This window comes from Falco rusticolus, chromosome 11 (assembly GCF_015220075.1).
Source record: "Falco rusticolus isolate bFalRus1 chromosome 11, bFalRus1.pri, whole genome shotgun sequence".
Classification (NCBI taxonomy): Eukaryota; Metazoa; Chordata; class Aves; order Falconiformes; family Falconidae; genus Falco; species Falco rusticolus.
The window spans coordinates 7,621,197-7,640,141 of record NC_051197.1 but is presented as its reverse complement, the minus strand read 5'-3'; the positions used below and the strand labels follow the sequence as shown (position 1 = coordinate 7,640,141).

Here is an 18,945-nt window from a genome sequence, read left to right as displayed (position 1 = left end):
ATTACGTTGCCTAATCCAACTGATGTCTCATTAAAAGAAAATAGGCAAAGCAATTTAGGTCCACTTAAATGGGTATATTAAAACCTAACACTACTGTAACAAAAGGATCAAAGACACATGTAAATGGTTGTTGGGACTCCTAAACCTCTATTCCTTGGTACTCTATTCCTTGACATAGAGGAGATACTATGCTGCCAGACATACTTGGAACAATCACATATGCTGGGTCAAACTAAAGGTTTCTTAAGCCCAGTATGTTGACAGCAGCCAGTAAAGGACACTGACTTATCTTCACAGATAAATCTTAAGTATCTAAACATTTGGGCTTTGCAACCCTTGTACAGGCAAAAAAAATCCTTGGATGAGAACAGCCTCGGTTTTCTTTGAAGCTGCCACAACTCCTAATGAAGCCAGTGACAGCTGGGATTAGTGTGCACTTCAGCTGACCTCAAGATTCAGGGAACTTTTTTTCTCTAAAAATTAACCTGCTCCCATCAGACCACAAGTCAGAACAGTTTATACTGTTTGCATTACATTTACATGTCACTTTACAGCTCATGGCACCCTTTCGAAAAGATAGGCAAACAGGTCACACATATGTACTTAAACTTTATTTCTTCATAATTACAGGCTATTGTTAGAATTTTTAAACAAAAGGGAAGTCTATAAATAGAGGCTAATCCCACCTGAACAAATTTAAAAAAAACCAAAACAAACAGTTAAAACTTCATAAAGTAATGCCATTTAGCTCACAGCAGTGGTTTGTTGGTAGTCTGGGTAAAAGTACTATAGTCAGAGTCAGTAACATGAAATGTAACATCAAATGACTCAAAACTTTAAATTCCATAAAGGAAAGCAGGAATATATATATAATATATACATATAATATTGTGTTGGTCCACTGAGTATACATTTTTAACAAAAGATAAGAAAGTATGTAATCCAGTTAAGCATACGATTTGCAAGATTAGTGTACACTCATTACAAAGATGTATAGATAAGTTATTAACTATTTAATACTTGCAAAATTTTAAGTTACTTTTTTGAGCAGGTGTTTAAATGCTCATTTCCCAGTGCAAAAGAAAAAAAAATCCCAGTCCGGTTACCCATTTTTCCTGAAAAAATTGAAAAATACAAACTTGTGCAACAGCAGCATTGATAGGTAACGGGAAGAGCTTTAATATACTGAAGCATGGCCGAGTTCTCCCCCTTCCCTCCCCAGTGCTGTGTGTTGAAACACTTCCATTTCCTCTACAGAAATACCACAGGTTAAAAGTGCAAGAAAAAAACCCACAAACAACAAAACAATCTCTTGATGTTTATGCTGCTGCCATTTTTCTTAGATAGGGCAAAAAGATTATTCTTTGGGGAATTAATTTAATGAAACTGATTCTCCAGAAAAGAGTTCTTTCAAAATGAACAATAAGTTATTTTCATTAAGTTACTTTCATTAACATTCTATCAATCCTACTCTGACTCAGTGACCATTCAGAAATTATTCAGTTTAAGGTGCAACTATCAGTTGGCATTCAATAAATTACATATACAGAAAACAAACGTGGTAAAAAATAAAATAAAATCAGACTACCTGTTTTTTCTTTCTATTCTCAATCTTATTTCAAATTGAACTTATTAACTTGCCAGTTCAGCTGCATATTTCACAGGCAAAAGTGGCCCAAACAGCAGTGAGGTCTCACAATTTGACAGTCATCTTGGCAAACAGCAGATGCACGTGAATCTTCAACTTAACTGCTTTATAAAACAAAATAACAGGTCTGTTCTTAAAAACTATGACCATGCAAGAAAAGCATTAAAGTTTTCAGAAAGACACACCCTTTCTGACTTAGATTCCATGAAGATTGTTATTTCAAATCCAAAGGTAGAATCTTCAATAAAGAGAAAAATCTATATGCATACATATAAAATGAAGCACTCCACAACTCTGACATTACTAAAATCTCTTTAGAAGGACAAAAGGTTTCAAATGACTAACTGCTTGATGGGAGACAGTCAGCCACGACAGAATAATTGCTATATTCACTTTATGCTCAATTACCAACTGCTGACAGATTACAGTCCAACTACAATCTCACTATCTGCATTTTAAACTGATTTGCTTACAGCTGGGAAAGTACTTTGTTCGCCTGAAAACTTGAGAGAAACTGAATGCTAAACTTAACAGTTATTCAAACAATAACCAAAAGGATTGAATTCAGCAGAAACATTCACAACACTTTCAGAAATTAAAAACCTTTCATAGTTTTCTTGAATATATGTATTTTCTGATTAACATTTAAATACGTTAGGTATTCAGGAAGAGGGACAAAACAGTTGACGTAAGACAAAAATCTTATTCTAAACTTCATGCTTCTGATATTTCAGATTTACTGAGTGCAATAGCCAGTTCCAAGTCTTCTTGCTCTTGCTGTTTTAGTCTTGCCAATCTTTCTTTCTCTTCTCTCTCACTTTCCCTCTTAGCCCATTCAATCATGTCTTCCTCAGTAGAATACTGCATTTTTAAAAGACAAAATAAACCAGATTAATAATACAATGATAACCAACACTGCCCAAGTCCTTGATTTAAGGTACAATTATAGTTTTTTAAAAAAATTCTATATAGTCTAGTCTTCAAATATTACCTGTTTTTTAATTTTAATACACTATTAAGATTAGCTTAGTCTAAGGTTTAACATTTAAGAACTGCATTGAAGCCATCCAATTGATGTATTTTTATGAAATACGCCATGTTTCAAAAATTCTGTATTGTTTCAAAGAAGTTACTGAGTCAAAAGTGCTATAATTAAAATTTGATTTTATTTTGGATTAAAAACAGTCTATACAGGAAATATTTTGAATAAATCGGGAGAACATTTTGCAAAATACACCCCTATCCATACAGTGGGACATCCTGATTTACCCTTCTTTCATTAGAGGTGATTTTTCCAGGTGACAATGATTGCAAAGAATTAGCTGTAGAATGACTGTTTTAGTTGTGTAGACAGAAAATAATTCTGCCAAGAAACAGCAAAATAATAAGGTAACCATACGGTTAGAAGCCTAGTAGTAATACAGAGAAAAGTCAGTGTGATACAAGAGAAAAAAAAGCAACAAAAGAACCGATTATTTCCACGTATATTGATGTGAACAGAACGTGAACTAAATTTCTGCGGCACAATGATTATAAATCAGAGACAGTTAAGGGTATTAGGATAATCTTTTGTATTTTATTTAAGACAAAGTTTGTTTCTTGTCAGCATGCAGAAAAACTAAGAGGTAGGTGAAGCCCTTGTCTTCATGAATGTCCCCACGTTAAGTTTGAAACAGTTACAACATACTCCAGCTAGTTTCTGCTTTGAGCTGCTGCTTTGGCAAATAAATGTAGAAAAGCTTGAGTTTTCTCCATAGTTCACTTAGTATTTTCAGTAATTGCAGCTGGAAAGGAATACTTTTTCCTTCAAAAGACAATGAACATTTTTGCTTTCTCCTCCACATTTCACATTCTCTCCTCCAAACTGGCTTCTCAGTCCCTCTCACTAATAACAGCAATCAATAACAGCATTTCAGAAATTATCATGCTACAAGACACATCAACCAGTGCAAGTCAATTTTGAGAGCCTGTCAATCCTCAGTTTACTTCAATCAAGCATACAGTTTATTAGGCCTGAAAATAAAAAAAAGCAGTATGATCAAGATACTGTAAATGCAAATGGCATTTAACAGGTATCAAGCTTGAAAGTGAGATGATGCCTTTCAAAACTCCTACTTGCAAAAGCCCAAAAGAAAAAAATAACAGATATAGGCATGCACAAACCTTTAGATTTGCTTCTACTGCTTGGACACCACGACTTCTATGAAATGGATTCTGGTTATAAAGAGACACTTACTACTTTTTACTTCATTGTACATAAGTTTGGAATTTACTAGCCATTCAAAACTTCACCAAATTATATTTCATTAACTTACACTGTTATGAGGCTGTTTATCAATATTTCAGTACATTAAAATTATGACCAAACAGTTCAGTGACAGCTAAGTTAAACTCACACCTTTTAGTTTATTTTTAATTGGATTGTTATCAGTGTTCTTGTTTTAGATGCACAATTTAAATCTGCTGCATGCTTTAAGAAAACAGATAAACCCTAGAACACAGATATTTTAGAAGTCCTATTGTCTAAAAGCTAGGAGGCCTCCATGAAAACACTCACAAAACCAATGCAATTTAAACATTAAACTACAACATTTTGCAGTATTTTGTTTTAGGACAGCCTCAGCTGTAAATACTGTTTCAACTGGAAGCAAGATCCCTTTTGTACATGGGATATGTTTTAATATTTTAAATTAGACTGAAGACTTCAGTGTGAACAATTCAAAGCTGTCATTATACTGAAACAAATGTAAAAAGTGTTTACTCACAGTACTGAAGTTTGCAAAATTGTTGGGGTCAGCCTCTTTACTGATGCTGGTGGGAGCAAATGGATCACAGAATAGATCTGCTTCTTGTTCTTTGGGAATGTCTGGGGTAGGGAAAGGCTGAAATGGATCGCTCGGTTTAAAGGAATCTGAAGAGTCTATTTGATTGATAGGTCTTTTCCCTTAGATTAAAATGAATTTAAAATGAATTTAAGATAGCAGGTAATAACATGCCAAAAAAAAACAAATTCAAAAGCTACTTGGAATGCAACCTCTTCTAGTGAACTTAGTGGAGCTGCAATGACTTCAGAGGAAGGGTTGCCAATTTAAAAAAATCAGGGCATGGTCCGGTTTCTTAAAGGGTAATCAGGTGAAAAGGAACACACATATGTTAATGGTTCAAGAACACAGTTCTTGAATATACTAATTCTAAGGAATAATGAAAATACTAGTTATTTTGGGAAGGGATTTCTAACAGTTTTGAGCCCCTATTCTATCAGCACAGTATTTTTTTCTTCTGCTTATCAACTGCCAGTGATCATTCCAACAATGCTCTTTTATCATATTTGTTTGGATCAAGTTAACACAATTCCATTCAGAGACTAGAAATATATTTGTAAGTCCTTAAAACACTGTGTCCCCTCACTATGCTAACAGCTGGAATCTCTATAGTTTTTAAACTAACAGAACAAAGGAGTATGATAACAAGCAATCACAAGTTTAACTATTTTGTTAATCCTTGCCTAAGTAGTCGCATATGTAACAGAATCAGGCAAAAGCCCCCAGTTATCTTGTTCTTTTTTCAGCTTAACCCCAGTCAGCTTTCAACACCTTTCAGGACATTAACCCAAATTCTTCCAAGAACAGTTGAGATGAATTTCATCCCACCATTCTCTCCATATGTTACTGCTTACAGAAAAGGTTTCATTGCAGTTTCTTGCATTCAACTAGCAGGTTCAGCAGGTGCTTCTGTTGCCATTTTACATTAAAACTGCAGAATCTAACTCAAGTGCTTCTTATTTTACATATCACTGTTGCAAGTTAGTCTAAAAATTCTTCCATAGACCAAAAGAGATTCTAATTTGACAATGATTTAGAGAATACTCCCTCAGGAATATACGATTTACTTGCACACTTCCCAGGTAAGCTTGCCATGACAGCTCTCACTCACTGATCATGTTCTAATAGTGGCAAACAATGTATGTCTGTTTCTTGAATAATGTGGGAGAAGCAGCTCCATATGACATCCTGGGAATTTTATTTCTGCATGGGAAGGCTTAATAATTGTAAGAATACAAAACAGTCTCCAAATCTGCCCATTTTTTGGTGATATTTTTCATGAAATGGGGGTGTTTATAAGTATTTAGACAGGAAAGGGATTTCAGAAGCAAGTAAATAGCCCTTCTGCACGCTTTCCAGCAGTGTGAAGAATTAAGAGAAAGATATTGGGGCATTTATTTGAAAAATAAATGTTTTGAATCACACCAAGGCAGTAATTAAAACCAAAAACACTTAAGTATCTCCATTTTTTATTTCCATTAGGAAAAGTTTGTTGGGAATGGTTATCGAGATAACCACAGTATCATATTTAGTATGTGCCAATCAAAACAGGCTACTTCTCTCTAGTTATCTATTGATAAGGTTGCTGTTGTCCCACCACTAGAAGCTTTAGAATCCACATATTCTAAAAATGGATCTGTACACCACATCATAGCCACTCCCATACCATGAAGTCAGAAATCCTCTTTTTGTTTTAAATAAGGACCACAATAAGAGGAAACACTATCAAACATTCAGTCCTGAGTTAATGGTTGCACTTGATGATCTCAAAGGTCTTTTCCAACCTAAATGATTCTATGATTCAATTTATCATCACTTGTCACGTCACCTGTTTTAATTTTGTTTACAATGAAACCAATTAATTGCAAGGCATAAGCATGAACCAGATCTCACACCAACATTAGAAACTGAACAGCTGAGTTTAATACTAAATTTTAATACTCCTATACTGTTCCTCTTTTGAGAAGGAAAAAAAAAAAGAAAAAAAAAAGAATACATGTTTAAGTTTCACACTACAGTCTTCCAGACACCCTGTTTCATCCATATAGCATAGTAGTGGAAAAAAATGATGCAATAGTTTTTAAAGAAAATGAAACAAAGGACAGAACCTTAAAAAGGAATACTAATAATATAATTTCAAATCTATGCAAAAGAAAACCCTGAGAGTAAGGAGTCTGTTGTACATGGGCTTGTTGCAACTGCAAGAAGGTGGTGTTATCTTTGATAACCATGGCCTTTTCTGGAAAGCAGAATGGTTTGTCTCACAGAGTAGGCCAGAGGACCCTGCTATCACTGAACAGAATACAGCCAATGTATTAGTAGTAAACTCAGGTTTCCTGTGCCAGGTTTACTACTACAGACCTCTGGCAAGGCCACCTGTAAAAAGTTAATTTGAAAACCCAAGACAGTCATTTACCCCTACTTAATTCATTTTGCATTAAAATCAGAAGTTTTGAAGTGGATAAAACACACTGTAAGCATAACTTAATGCAAGATTCACAGTGTATAACATGAGCGACCATTCAATCTGCAGCCATGCTATGTTCTTGCAGATACTTGTAGTAATATCTCTATTTTTTCCCCGTTTTCTAAATCCTTTCGCTCTTCAAAAAACCTACAATCCCAAACATTATGCAAAATTTAACTCTGAGGAAACCAGCTCAGGAACAGGAACAGACTTGTTTCACATTTTGCTCATTCAATCCTAAATTCAGATGCTTCACCATCCCCTCATAATTATTGTCTCGCTGCCAATATTGAAGCAGCTAACAGTTAACAACATCTCAGTATCAGCTCTTACCAGGTGGTGGTGGACAGGGCCTTGTGGGAGTTCCTGTTTTAGGGGGCAACGCAGGAGGAACATCCTCATTTTTAGCTGGTGGTTCCTCAAATAGGTTTTTAGTTATGATCACATGGTTGACAGAACCTGATGTGGAAGAGCTAAAGGGATCTTCATTGTTGGCCTTCAACAAAGAAAACAGCAACATAAACGTTTTCAGTACAATTCTGTTATACTTTCCTTTTTCAACAGTGCAGTATTTATCTAGAACTGAAAATCTGGACTACGACAAAAAGAAAACAATCTTGTTTGGTTTTACACATTATCATCCACATATTCCAGGAGACTTGAAAATAAAGAAAAGTCAGGAATGGTTAGTGTGTACAGCAATATAAAGTCAAGTGTAGTTAAACACGCAAAAGTCATACTTTTGCTGTTAAACTCAGCAAATTAAAAAAATAACAATAATTATAATATCACTTCAAATATAGAGAAAATACTTGTAAAGCCACAAGAATTACATTGCATTCTTCACAGTGGAATTGCAGGATAATTTACTATAAACACTCTTTTTTCAAGCAAGTCAGCCATTGTAATTCTTTTATAGTGGCAAAACCATAATGAAACTGTTGCTAGAGAGAGTAAGCTATGTCTCGTCACTGCAGAGTTTCATGCATTTTCTATGAGTAGCCGTAGCTTCACATTACCTTTGACAGCACGCTGAAGTCAGCAAAGCCACTTCCAAAGGATTCGTTTCCAAACAGAGAGGCAAAAGGGTCTGTAGCTAAATAGACATACAAATCAAGCAAAGAGAACGAAAAGTTAAATATGAAAGAGACTGAAAAAAATCCCACAACAAGAAAAGTGGCTGTTACATATTTTGCAGCATAGACTAATTCAAGTGAAATATTCTGAGGTGGGCGCTTCAAGTTAGTAAGTAGCTGTTACAAAAACTCTTAAACTGTTAACTACCTATTAAGAATAATAGTTCTCCTGAACAGGCAGCAACTCAGAAGAAATACTGGTATTCTAATTTCCTACATGAAAAAAAGTTACATTCCACTGAAAGTAATCACATAACCATACTACTGGATGTTCTGCTGAAATACATGCATGTATACACACAGAGGTATTTTTTGTGTGCATACACCCATAAATATACATATGCAGACGTATACATGAACACGAACAACAGCTCACCTCTGACTGTATGCCCACTTATGGAATGAAGTATCTAAACCTCCTATCTTCTCAGTCTAATTCAACAGTACCCTGTCATTCTTCTGTGCCTCAAAATATGTAAAACCTGCTATTCTACTGTAAAGTAAGGAATGCACTGTCTTTAGCCAATGCTCGCTTCTACATCCTAGAAAACAGCATTTTTTTCCCCTACAATCAAACTGAACAGGTTTACAATACGAAATCACGCATGCATTCATGTTTTGGATTACCACTTATCAGTGCAACTTGGGGAAAAATGGGAGATCAGTCTTCCTTAACGCACCTTTAGCCCTCAGATAAGAGAGGGTCATCACAAACTTTAACAGTAAATGTTCTTGACAAAGTAGTTATTCTATCCCACATCTCCTCTTGTAGTACAAAGTATCTTGTATGTTACTTAGAAAGTAACGTGGAATTTCTAAAGATAATTCTAATGGGAAGCCGTACAAACCACTCAGATAGTCATAACACTCAGATCACGATATTATACCAGTTTTAGGCAAGGCAGAGGAACATATCTGTGGAATCAGTCTTCAGTGATATGCACTACAGATAAGACAGTTTTGTTTTCTAAAAACAGCCCCTTGCAAACTTATGTCATACTTTATAAGAAAATTAATAAAATGCAGGAAGCCCCCAAAAATGCTCCATTGCAAATTCAGTTAAAAAAGAAGACTAGAAACACAAGTAAGCAAGAGCAAATAAAAATATAACCCAAGAAGCCTGATGTGTATAATTTACTTTTACCTGGATCACTTGATGTAGTAACAGTTGTTCCACCAGGAGCAAAAGGGTCATTCTTCTTTGATGTCTCTGTCTAAAATTAAAAATTCCTTTGGAGTGAAATGTGTTTTTCAGCTTAGAAGAGTCCTCATTCTAAGAATATAATCACAACTTATTTTAGTGTAAAAGTTTTAAGATAAAATATTTTGGAAGTAGCTTTTATCAGCATCAGTAAAAGAGTCCATTAACAGAAAATCCTCCTCAAAACAGTGATTAATGCTTTCAAAGGATGGAAAAAAAAGGTACAATATGTGCAATATACTTGGTAACAACTAATGCAAAATTTCAGAATATCTACCATTCATTTTGGTCTCAGATTTCTACAACCAGAGCCATCTTCATGAAGACATAATCACAAAGCATTTAGGATGAATACAGAATTCCAGTTCAGCAATCAAGAATCTCTCAAGAATCTACTGCTAATCCTACACCACAGCTCTGACCATGCCCCTCACTCTTCCCCGCGCCCCCCCCCCCCCCCCCCCCTTCTGACTTCTCTTATTATCAGACTGCAATATGACCAAGAATTGGTCATATTAGAATATATCAAGACTTGGAAAAGGATAGTGTGCTAAGTACTGAAGATTGTAGAAAAGTAATGTTTAAGATTGGAGGTACTGGCTGTGGTGTGTAATATGACCTTGAGGCCTGCATGATGTGCACATCACACAGAAGGACACGACCACCACTGTTAGGTGCAGAGATTTCTCACGATCTTGGCTTCAGTTTGTGGGTTCGCTTCAGGCATTCCACAGCCACTTAACTTGCTTCCTAATCCCCCATGTATCTTTAATTTTTATACATGTATACACACGTTTTATACACACACAAAATTGGAAGTGAGGCATGAACAAAAGCAGCACTGAGAAGGAAAGGAGATGGCAAAAGGATGGAAACAAACTTATGGCATGAAGAATTTCAGCTTCTTAGATCATTTGTCTATCAGCCCTAAAAATTACTTCATCTTGATCAAGTTCTATCCTATATGAGAGAAGGCTTCATGCCCAACCCTACCTTATTTTAGGCTCAAGACTGATCAGTAACTGCTCAGTTGCAATGTGAACAGCTAAAAGTTACATTGAAGTACACTTGAAAAAAGTGAATTCAGTAAGAATCTCTGTGTTATGAATGGGCATCAATGACTTCTTAAAAAAGCACAGCAAAACCTGAACATACACCTACAGAACAATTTGACTTTTCAGGGGGGAACCCCCATACCACATCAGATTTGAGATAAGATACACAACATACTTATTGATCCTATAAGCCCTAGAGGCAAAAATCAAGCCTCAACAAAACTTGGTAAGATTAATCTTTGGTTTCTTTCAACTTTTAGTAAGTTCCACCAGCTATCAACAGAGCTTAGTTCATTATTCTCAAATGTTCTTACCTGTGGAGCAATGAAACTCCACACTGACACATTTTAAAAATGTTTTTATTTTACTTCTATTTAATCTTTGACTATTTCTAGTAAATAAGACACAAAAAAGACAAGATAGCACCATGACGCAGGAGACAACCTTTTATCTATATGATTTCTAAATATCAGCTTTTCAAGGCATTCCAAATGTACAAAATAGTTTGTCCACATAATATAAGGAATTAAAAGGTGTGCTACCAAACTTACTGTGGTATTATTACTGTTGTCTGCACTGCTAAATGGATCAATGCCAGCAGTCACAAAAGGATCAGTGGAGGATTGTTTGAAAAAACAGTCAGCTGCAAAAGGATCTGAACCTTTGAAGGGATCACCACCAAAGGGATCTAAAAAGTAAACATACCATTAATATTTCCCCTAGCTTTAATGAGCTTGATATCTTAAAACCTAAACAATATATTGCTTTTTTTCATACTGCAAGGTGACACATTTAAGACCAAGGATCTCTGACGTACAAAATTAATCTGTAAATAATTTGTATTCTGTGATTCAAAACATTAGACAAGCCAACATCTTCTGCACATCATGAAAACTTTGAATTGTGCCAGTGGTTCAGTTCCAGTCACCTGAGCATCTAAGTTCTTTAACCAAGCCCCCTAAAAATGAAGCATTTTACAAAACCTAATGCTTCTCAGAACTCCCCTACCTTTCTCTTCTTCACTGTTTTAATATAGCATTCCAAGTGGCCATTTTGCTTTTTTGTCACCAGTTAACTCCATCCAGGACCAAGCGAATAATGCAATGACATTGCCTATACAGCCAGTCTAAATAAAGACTTCCCACCTTTTTCAGTACTTAGTTCTAAAGAAAGCTGAGAAGTTAAGAGCTTTTAAATGAGTACACTCCCAGTTCTTTACATACAAAAAAGGCAGCAAAGTGAACAAAAAATGTTCACCACTGTCACATACTTAAATCCCAGCTAAGGATACTTCCAACAGCAAGAGAGAAGCTCATTGGCAATGGGTTTCTCTGAAAAGCTTTAACATAAGTAGCCAGCTGATACTGCCATACATCTGTCTATCCTATGGTGACTTTTTGGGTCACGTCCACCTTTTTTATGCTGAACGTGGTGACACTTTCCCCCCACATACTCTTCTACTAAAAATCATTTAGAAGAACAAACACATTAGAAATTAAAAAGCCACTTACCAATTTTCCCAAAAGGATCATCTTTGAAGGGATCACCTGTTTGTTTGTTTAAAAAAAAAAAAAAAAAAAAAGTTACTTGTCATGAAGCATTATCAGTTGAGGTCTTTTGGATACAACCTCATTTCTAGAGCTAGAATTTAAACAACTGTCTCTGAGGAACACCTTCCCTATTTTCAGTGGAACTACAAGAGCTAGTATCGGACAAAGCAAATATCCTTTAAGTAGCTCATTACCATCACCAAATACACACAAAAGCAGCCATCTCAAAGATGCATTTCTGTTGGCTTGTAAACACCCACATTATGCAGTATTTATCACCACAATAATCCAGGCTAACCATGGATAGAAGCATAGCCCAGTTTTGATTAATTCTCATAGGTGCCATGGATAGTAGCTCCTAAGTGCTCATTTCTGGACTGGATGCATGGTCCCAATGGCATCAGTTCTAGTCCCTCATCTGCATCTGATAGACACAGATACACTGTCTCTTGGCTGTAGGTATCTACCCCTGAACACACAGAGCACACAAAGCCCAAAAGGTTAACAGACATACCCTTCACCTCTGAAAGGCCTTGTCATGTGCTGTAAGTAGGACCACTTCAATATAAACAAAGCAATATCTACACAGAAACACTCAAGCTGTTTTAAATTAGTTTAATTTATTCATCAGAAGTATTAAATTGGCACTGACATTCTTCCAGAAGCCAAGGGATCTGAAACAAATTTAGCTTATTTTCCTTTCAAAGTGATATGAGTAAATTGATAAGACCATGTCAATTCTGAAAGCATGTGAAATCATATGTGGTTGAGAACACCTGCTTCACCAGTTAATTCAAATTAACTCCCTTTCTCCAAGTGCCTCCATATAGACAGATCACTTCTTCCAACATAAAAGAAAAAAATAAAAGCAGAGCAACAGCAGTCATAAGTAGCAAGTTCTTAAAATAAAGCATAGCACTTGCACAAGACGAACAGATGGAGCAGCTCCACATTACCTTTTTCTGAGTGCCAAACTCACCACAAGTAGGCCACAGCCATTCATTCTCAGCCACCCACACCCTCCCCACACCACAGCTCACTGAACCCTCAGTTGATCCATTCGTGGATCTGTGCTGCAAATTAGATCAGTGGCACCACATGTATCACAAGTTTGTCCACACCTTTAAGGCCAAAATGCAAACGAGGAGGGAGATAATATAAGTTCTTAGGCAAAGCAGTGAGGGAAAGGTGTAATTTTCACAGCTAATTAGAAACTCCACATGAAGGAAGGAGAACCACCCTGGAACTCTCATTTCTATCACGTCTATTTTTGTAATGCTACTGGCTCCACACTCCTGTCACTCAAACATCTTCACATTTATTCTATAAAGAGCAGTTCCAAGGTGAAGATTAGCCCGAGATGTGTTTATATAAGACCTGTTTCTGCAAATCTGCACTTAGAAGTTTACTTACTGCCAACAAAAGGGTCAGACTGGAAGAACTCTAAGTTGGCTTCAGAAACTAGATCAGGCAATGGATGAGATTCAGCATCAAATGGATCTTCCTGGGCAATGCGAAAGAAGTAGAGAAAGGTATTAAATTTTTAAAGACATACAGGATAAAAAACACTTATGTCATCTTGTATTACCATTTAGTAGTTTCTTAAAGCTGAAAAAAAGAGACAGCTAGAATTCTACATAATTCATCAATGGAGATCCAAAATATTTCTCAACAACTACTTGTCTACTATATGAGATGAAATGTTTTTGTGACATCACACTAAATAAAGTAAGTAGTGACAATTTTATTTCTCTGTTCTTTTCTGTCCATGGTGCAAGCCTGAAACAGTTTAACCGGGATTTTTTTAATGTACTTTTTCCTCCCCCAAATCTGAATAAACTCACTTTTTTGGTAATTGTTGCAGCTGGGGTCTCTTTCTCCTCTTTTACAACAGAGGCTGTTGTTTCAGGACTATTCCTCATCTACATAAGGATAAAAAGAATTCACCATAAATAAATAAAAATTATATTGTGTAGTCTTCTGTTAAGTATTAAATAGCTAAAAAAAATATACTGAGGGATACTTCAAGAGGTTCATACTTATTATGGAACACACCAAAAAACCTCAAGACATCAAGAATCTACTGGGACATAAGGAGGGACATGTGAGGCAAGACAGCTTTAAATTTTTAGTACTATTGCTTATTCCATCTTGTTGCACCAGCTGGAGACAACTGTTCTCCCTTAATGTTAATTCTACTATTCTGTTTATGGTATTTTACTTTGGAAACAAATACATAAAAATTTCTATTGATACTTTCCAGCCAAGCTAAAATTGACTCCTTTTCTGCTTATCAACTTTCAGATTGCAGAAACACAGTCCCTTAGATCACCCCCCTGAAATTTCACTTGTGCAAGTGTTTAAAAACAATCAATCTTCAGCTTCACAGCTGCACTGCATCATGATCAAGCAGAGAAAACACTACTCACTGGAGACACACTGCTTATTTGTTCATCTTCTGCTATACTTTCAGCATTCTCATTAAGGTTAGCAGTTTCACTACTGCTGTTGCTAAGACTAGAATGATCCACAGTTCCATTAACAAGTGTATTATGTGGCTGAGAGTGCCAACTAAATTGATTATTTTCCAGTTCTTTCAGCTCAAGAAGTTTCGTCTGCACCTGTAAACAAAAATAATGTATATGCATCAGTATGGCAGCACAGAGAAGCTATTATATGACCAGTCCCGATGTATGTCTTAAATTCTTCCTTTCAAAGGCAAAGACAATAAACCCCATGTTCTTTCAATCAAAGGGTAAAATATGACAGATAAGCACAAGTCTGATTTAGAAGAGGTGCAATGTGGTTGAAGGACAGACCTGAGAACCTTCTCATGTCAAGGAAGTAGACTGCATCCCTGGCAACATCCAGACTTGTTGCTTTATTTCTACTCAAACTCAGAAGAAGAGCTGCAAAGCTTTCAGGGGGGGTTGTTTGTTTAGTTTTGTTTGGCGTGGTTGTTTTTTGGTTTTGTTTGTTTTTTTAAATTATGTATTTGCAATTGCCTTAAAGTCTAAACTAAAAAGGCCACTTTATCAGAATTCTCATCTTCCAAGAAGGAAAATCACAAATTCATTACCTTTTCCCACATGACTTTTGAAGTCTACAGAACCCACAGTATATCTTCCTAAGCAGTTACATTCACATGCTATTATTTCAGCAATATGCTTAGTGCAGTGCCTCACAACAAACATTTACAACCAGCCTGCCAGTTACGAAGAAATTACTGGATTTGGCAGATTATGCAGAAGGATAAACATAGTTCAGGTATTCAGGTGTCTAAATCCCACCAACTTCTGCTAGGTCAATCACGTAATAAGAGTTTTCATTGCCTTGTACATGTCACAAATCAGGTGGCGGCAAAGACACCACCAGGTGTCTTTCAAATACACTGACCTCAGACCAACCATTAGATAATCTTGCCTAAAGCACCAAAGCACCTACTGTTGTGAGCCAAGAGCAATAAAATCAGGAGTACTGATATAAAATCTATCAAAAAAAATATATGTTTGTAGTACAGTCAAACATAACCACTTCTATTATCAGCCTCGAATCTGTTCACTGCAAGTACATTAATAATGAAACAGCACAAGCTTCTCTCTACCTGTGACGAAACGATGGAAAATCCATTTGTTTACTTCTAAGTTTCTAAACCTCAAAGCCAAATGTAAAAGTTACAAATATGTTATAAGGCTCAACAGAAGTGTTCTTGCATGAACACTAGCAGCGGAAGTCTTAAGAGAAAAATAAACAAATGTTAACAAGTTACAGATAGTAACTGTGTGAAATGACCAACCCAAAAGCCAGCCATTTCTGGCGTTCAAAGTTAATGGGAAGGATTTTCATGTTGTTTTAACTTGATAAAGATGTGACTGACTAATAGACAGCTGGCAAGTCAGAGAAGGGGAAGAATGATGAGGAAAGGGTATACAAGCTAACGCATCACTGAAGTAATAATCACTGATTACAACAGGAGCTGAAAGTATTCCTTTAAAACAACAGCAGATGTTTCAAAGCACGATGCTTAAAAACCAGTGCAGCCACCTCCCTGCTTCTCAGTATCTAGTCTCAGCCCAATTTATTCTTACATTCACCTTACTTTCCCCCTTCAGCAATACACTAAGTAAATGATATTAGCAATTTTATACCAATTCACATCAATTAAAGAAAAGTGAGAGCATGCCTCAGGCCACAGCTGAGGAAGAAAGCTTAAATAACTACTGGACACAGAATTTAAACCTGCGTTATCCATTTTTCATTCATTACATTAAGATAAATTATTTATGAAATATAATAAATTAATCCCTTTTTATTAACAACACAGAGAAAAATCATGAAGTATCTTGAGTGACTTGAGTCAGCCTCTAAGAATCCTAACAGCTGCTAGCACAGAACACATGTGTAAGCAGCTAAAGCCATGAGCAAACAGTGAAGGAAAAAGAAAACAACGCCTTCCCCTTAAGAAAAACCACACTAAAGGTTGTCAGCTAAAAAAAAACCCAAAACCTTTCGGGGGGGTCTTTCACATTGCCTTACTGAATTGATTTCCTGTTGTGAATCCTGCAGATGTTGCTGAAGAGGTCCCAGCTGTGCTTTCCCAGACTCTATGCAATGCTCGAGCTCTGCAGTTTCTTGCTGCAGGCGACTCAGCTCCTCTTGAGCTTTGGTCAGTTCATCTTCATATGCTGAAATCTTTGATTCCTGGCTTGTTATTTCAGCCTTCAGCATGGCAATCTAAAGCACGAACAATACTTCAAAGCCAAATAAAAAACCCAAACCAAACACACGTCCAAACACACCCAAATACTATTATTTATGATCAGAAAAAGTAAAAACCTCATAGCTATTGGAGAGATTATAAATCATACCTGAAGGAAACATTAATGCCCTACTAGTGTCATTAAGATCATAGTATTCTAGCTGTTTTCCTGACCAGCTCAGATATTTAAATCTACATAACCGTAAGATTTTTTTTAATGACTAAGAAATCAGTCCCACTAATTAGTGCTAATTACACTTATTGCATTATAGTTTTGCCTTATTTGTTTGCACTTGACCTTATTTTTTTGCAAGTATATCTGTATATTTGTTGACACACTGGTACTGAATCAGGTCACTGAAATGAGTGACGTATTTCCTATAGTATTATGGTTCCAAAAATCTTGACACTTAGGCTGTTTATTTGTTAAAGTCTTTTTCTCTTGCCCCAGCAACTGTAATATTGCAGGGCTGCATTCTTTAAAATGAGGCATTTACTCTTCCCAGGGCCTTAGACACTAGACCTTACCAAATGGGCCTCCTCTGCACACTTCTGCCTGATATCATTCAGTTGTTCTTCCAATTTGGCCTTCTGCTCATCGAGATCATTAAGGGTTTCTTGTGCTTCCTGTTTCTGAGCTTGCAGCTTTTGCAGATTACTGCTCTCCCGCTTTACTTCATCTTGTAGATCCTGTAATAAAACAGATTAGCTTTGCATTTGTTCCCCCTCTCCTCTTAACTCCTAAATCCCACAGTATAAGCTGTGGTACTAATTCAGATTTCAGAGTATCAACAAATTACCTTTCAAAAGCCAGCATTTATAACATGTCAGACAGGTAAGTAACCTCAAATTCTAATTCTAAGACATTAAAATAATGAGGTTGTTTACTTTTTCTTTAGTAAAAATAATCTCACTGAAATATTGAAGATGGTGCATCGAAACAAGAGACCCGAAATATTGAAGATCGTGTATCAACACAGAGATTAACTGTTTTACAGGAAGGCCAGAGTTTCATTTTGAATTTACAAGTCATCTTTATTCAGGCTGTTACATTGTCTCTCTCCTTTTTAGCAATATGTTTTACTGAGTTCCTTAATGATAGAAATTATTTATTCTGCTTCTTCCCCCTCCAAAAACACATGGCCAAAAATAGGAACTTGTTTTAGCAACACGGTAAAGAACCAACCAGTGCATTATTACCCCACATGCACCCCCTTCTAGAGCATCCCTGCCTCTGGTTTTGCAAAATTCAGTCAAAAACTTATTTTCCATTTAACAGTACTGGTAAAAAATGCACATTCCATACACAACACTACGGCATCTCTTAATTTATGAAAGAACAGTAAGTATGTATCTTGCATTCTAAGTTCATTAAGTAGCATCATATAGTAAATTAGTTCATTTCTGAGCAAGAAGAATGGTTATACCTCAACAAACTCCAGAGATAACATAAAAAAAAGTCAAGAAAGAATTTAGGAAGAAGAAAGAATTGTCAAAGTCAAGAGGAAGAGATAACACAGGGAGATCAAAAGGGCTTAATAATACAGGAAAGTACTAGATGAAAAGAGAAGATTGCAGCCTTTCTGGGAAAATATGGTAATGAAGGAAGAATCATGAACAGTAAAAGACAAACAGGGATAAAAGAAAATTACAATTGATAAGAAAACAAGCAGACACGAATTTCTGATTAGACCATACATTCATGCACTGTTCTAAGCTAAGACTCTGTTGCCTTTTTTTAGAGGCGTTTTGTTTGGTTGGGGTTTTTTTTGGTGAGGGAGATCACTTATCCATGTGTGCTAACACCTCTGGTTAATCGGGACAAAAAAGCCAGACCAAAATACAAAGGTATACGGTGCAGCAGTATAGATGCTAGGGAAACAGGTAACCTCAAGACAACTAGGAAGCAAACAGGAGAAAAACAACAAAGAAAACATTAACAAGAAAAGAAACATAGATGCTTTTATGAATAAATAAAACACACACACCCCCAAAAAAACCCCAAACAAAACACTGAAACATCCCCACAAAAATCCCCAAATCAAATTTGAAGTTCATTAAAGAGTATGAGTGATGTACAGCAGCCAGACTAGGTGAATTACTGGCTATTTCTAATCTATGAAAGACAAACCGTGTGCACACGAAAAGCCCTTCCAGCATCTACTGACTTGGATAATTGGGACACTCTTGATCCATTCATTTTTTACATCGCTTTGAAAAGCAAGTATCAGCTGACACTCAGCAAAAGAAATGGGGGAAAAACTAACAGCTTAAAGAGATTTCAGTCTCCTTTCTCCAAAAGGAAGC

General features: G+C 36.1%; 1 protein-coding gene across 8 annotated transcripts in view; it reads right to left on the bottom strand.

The window, feature by feature from the left end:
- Positions 1-589: 589 nt before the first annotated feature.
- The window catches only part of EPS15 (epidermal growth factor receptor pathway substrate 15), a 72,614-nt gene continuing 54,258 nt past the window's right edge, over positions 590-18,945 (bottom strand). For 3 of the 8 annotated variants that reach the window (XM_037403711.1, XM_037403710.1, XM_037403709.1), the window contains 13 exons: positions 17,167-17,328; positions 16,416-16,613; positions 14,309-14,500; positions 13,724-13,801; positions 13,293-13,383; positions 11,841-11,876; positions 10,881-11,017; positions 9,218-9,287; positions 7,957-8,033; positions 7,271-7,433; positions 4,414-4,592; positions 3,812-3,862; positions 590-2,509 (listed from right to left, as the gene is read on the bottom strand). In XM_037403711.1, coding sequence (XP_037259608.1) covers positions 2,363-2,509; positions 3,812-3,862; positions 4,414-4,592; positions 7,271-7,433; positions 7,957-8,033; positions 9,218-9,287; positions 10,881-11,017; positions 11,841-11,876; positions 13,293-13,383; positions 13,724-13,801; positions 14,309-14,500; positions 16,416-16,613; positions 17,167-17,328 — 1,581 coding nt within the window. In that variant the 3' untranslated portion in view covers positions 590-2,362. Of the gene's footprint in view, positions 2,510-3,119; positions 3,662-3,811; positions 3,863-4,413; positions 4,593-7,270; positions 7,434-7,956; positions 8,034-9,217; positions 9,288-10,880; positions 11,018-11,840; positions 11,877-13,292; positions 13,384-13,723; positions 13,802-14,308; positions 14,501-16,415; positions 16,614-17,166; positions 17,329-18,945 lie in introns of those variants that run through there. The other 5 variants (XM_037403713.1, XM_037403714.1, XM_037403712.1 and 2 more) reach the window with 5 other exon arrangements.